We start from the raw sequence: 2,658 nt of genomic DNA on the forward strand, positions 1-2,658 counted from the left end.
GTAGTGGCCTTTGTTTATGTTAAATAACTTGGCATTCTCTTTTTCCTCCCACTGCTCCTACAGCTTGGGTGTATAAGGCTGTAGGTCAGAGCAATGGGGCAGTTGCCATTGGTGGAAAATGGAGACTCAGAGGCATGTTCCAGCCATAGCCAGTGGCAGCAAGCCTGGGTCTGTTTTCTTCCAAAGTGTTTGCTTACTCCCCTGCATCAAGCCACCCCCTGGCCCAGGGCTGTCACGCGAGGAGACACTCAGAATTTAGAGTATGCATTCAATTATAAAGGTGAACATTACTGAGTTGACTCCCTATTTTAAGAGGTCTCAGCAAAGTTTCTGAATGCTTTATGTTCCTCTTAACTTCCTGGACAAGCCATCTACCACAATGAAATTGGGCAAACATCCTGATTCCCTTCAGAGTCTCCTCTGCTCAGCAAAAATGCACGTTACGAATGTGCTCACTGGTGGCTCAAGTGTTTCAAAGTTGGGTGGACTGTGTTCCCGAAAGAGACTCTTAGCATCTGAGTTTTCCATCTCTGCAGCCACTAGACCTTGGGCCATTTCATGGACTCTTCTATAGACAGCTCTTCTCCCCCCTCTCCCCCCAAAAAAAGTGATTAGGGAAATGCAAAGCCAAAGTGAAACAAAACAGATCTATTTGCTAAGTAAGAAGGGCACCATCCAGCAAAGAGGAGAAGCAGATTAATAGCTGCCTTACAGCAAAAACAAATGAACACAAAATCTAATTTACAAACCTATTAGATTTGCTATGTAAGCTGTTCACAGCCGATCTGATTGTACCTCTGCCTCCAGAATTCCTGCAAGACAAAGGAAATGCATTATTTATAAATCCAGCTCTTCTTTGCAAGGCCCTCTTCAATAGTCAGGGGATCCCGCAGCGGGCTTTGGAGAACTACAGAGGGCAGTTGAGATCTTACTCTGAACTCTTCTGAATGGGTAACATCCTGAGCCAGCCACAAACCCAACCATTTTATAGGGAAGTAGACCTCCCAGGTCCTCCCCTGCCTCTCACTTGAACATGGATTCAATTTGCACTATGGTTTCCTCGTGAATCTTCCATCTGAATCTTGAGACAAAGTCCTTTGGGATCAGTCTCCCCTGGTTAATCCCACAGGATAGCATGACTCAGCATCTGCTCCCTGGGTTCTCTTGCTTTCCCTCACATGTGTTCAAGATACCACATTCTCTCTGAACCAGGAGTTCAACAGAGGCAGCAAGATGGACTCCACAGTGCCTCCAACCAAATAACGATGACAGGAGAAATTACATTAAATGGTGTCACTTGGTGCGGGAGCAGGAGATGGGTGACAAATGGGGTCCTTTGCTCCTTCCTCTGGAGGATAGTTTTTGGAGGAAAAGCATTCTAAGGCCCTTTCCAGCCCCACCATCCATTCAGTTCGGTCAAATTCCATTCTGGATCTGGGCTATGGTGCCATAAAGTCTCGCCCTGTTTTGCTATCACATTGGGCCAGAGGATAGATGAATCCATCTTCCCCAGGTATGTAGCCCACTTTGTGCCCACTGCAGTGTTTTAAAAAAGTTGTATGGGAGACTAATTATTTTGATTACGTTAAATCATGTTTTCCTACTCATTATAGGATGTGTGGTTTGAGGAGATATTTCTTCATACTTTTCTCTGNGAACAAAGAGGACGAGGGGAGACATGATCTGTTAGCATGCCAGTGACAAGCCTAATGGTTTTGTTTTTGCGAGGGCTTGAATGTAAACTTCTTTGCAAGAGTGAAATTGCAGTTATTACCTGAGAAGGGAAGGAAGTCTATTTATCTTCTAGAACGCACACACTCTCTCCCTGAGATATAACCTCCGTGCATTCCTGGAGGCAGGAAGGGGGCTGGTAAAACTCTTTCTCTCCTCTCCCACCTTCTCCCAGCGTTCCCTCCCAGTGAAACCCAGCTGTCGCCATCAGAGTAATAATACTTCCCCAAGTTACGGTCACAAAACTCCAAATAAGCAGTTGCATTAGCAGCCAGGTTATCCTATGATGGTTTACACACTTAATAATGAGAACACAAAAGTTCCTATCAGGATAGGGTGATGTAGCCTGCGCATCTCCCTCCTCTCCCGAACCCATCACTCCCTCCTTTGTACCCTGGATGTCCCTTTAAACGTCCGTCTTATTCCAGAGTTGTTGGTGCTGTGTCTCTATCTCCCACTACACCATAAGTGAGGAGGGAGGGGCCACCCTCGCTTGTTTCTATATTCCCAAGGGTCTAACATAGCAGGTGCTCAATAAGTAAGTGTTGACCGAATTTGAATTTGAATGTTGTCCTGGGGGAGCCTGGATGGAGGTAGATGCTGGCGGCTCTATATTCCTGGGGCACATCACAATTCTGGGTGCACACCATCTTTCCAACCGATTCGGAACCCCAGGCATTACAGGACCTACTTGAATTCAGAGGCTTGAAATCTATGCTAGTAGGTTTCTAAGAAACTAGGTTACAATTACGTCTCGAAAGGCAGGAGCCATCCTGCCTCTGCCAGCCACACACATCAGAAGCTGCTTTTGTCTGGGCTGACAGCAGATTCTCCCAGCTCCAATGACAACTGGATTTGTGATGCCCAATTCGGGACCTTTAAACAGTCCAAACCAAACACCTATGTCCGTTGCATTTATCTTGGAAC

The 2,658-nt window shown here is 46.1% G+C and overlaps 1 protein-coding gene across 1 annotated transcript in view; it reads right to left on the reverse strand.

Annotated features, from left to right (window-relative positions):
- Window positions 1–2,658, reverse strand: part of ST8SIA2 (ST8 alpha-N-acetyl-neuraminide alpha-2,8-sialyltransferase 2) — a 74,309-nt gene that overhangs the window by 25,203 nt on the left and 46,448 nt on the right. The window contains exon 2 of the mRNA XM_019666456.1: window positions 750–812. Coding sequence (XP_019522001.1) covers window positions 750–812 — 63 coding nt within the window. The remainder of the gene's footprint in view (window positions 1–749; window positions 813–2,658) is intronic.

This window comes from Hipposideros armiger, unplaced genomic scaffold, assembly GCF_001890085.2.
Source record: "Hipposideros armiger isolate ML-2016 unplaced genomic scaffold, ASM189008v1 scaffold_471, whole genome shotgun sequence".
NCBI classification, from domain to species: Eukaryota; Metazoa; Chordata; class Mammalia; order Chiroptera; family Hipposideridae; genus Hipposideros; species Hipposideros armiger.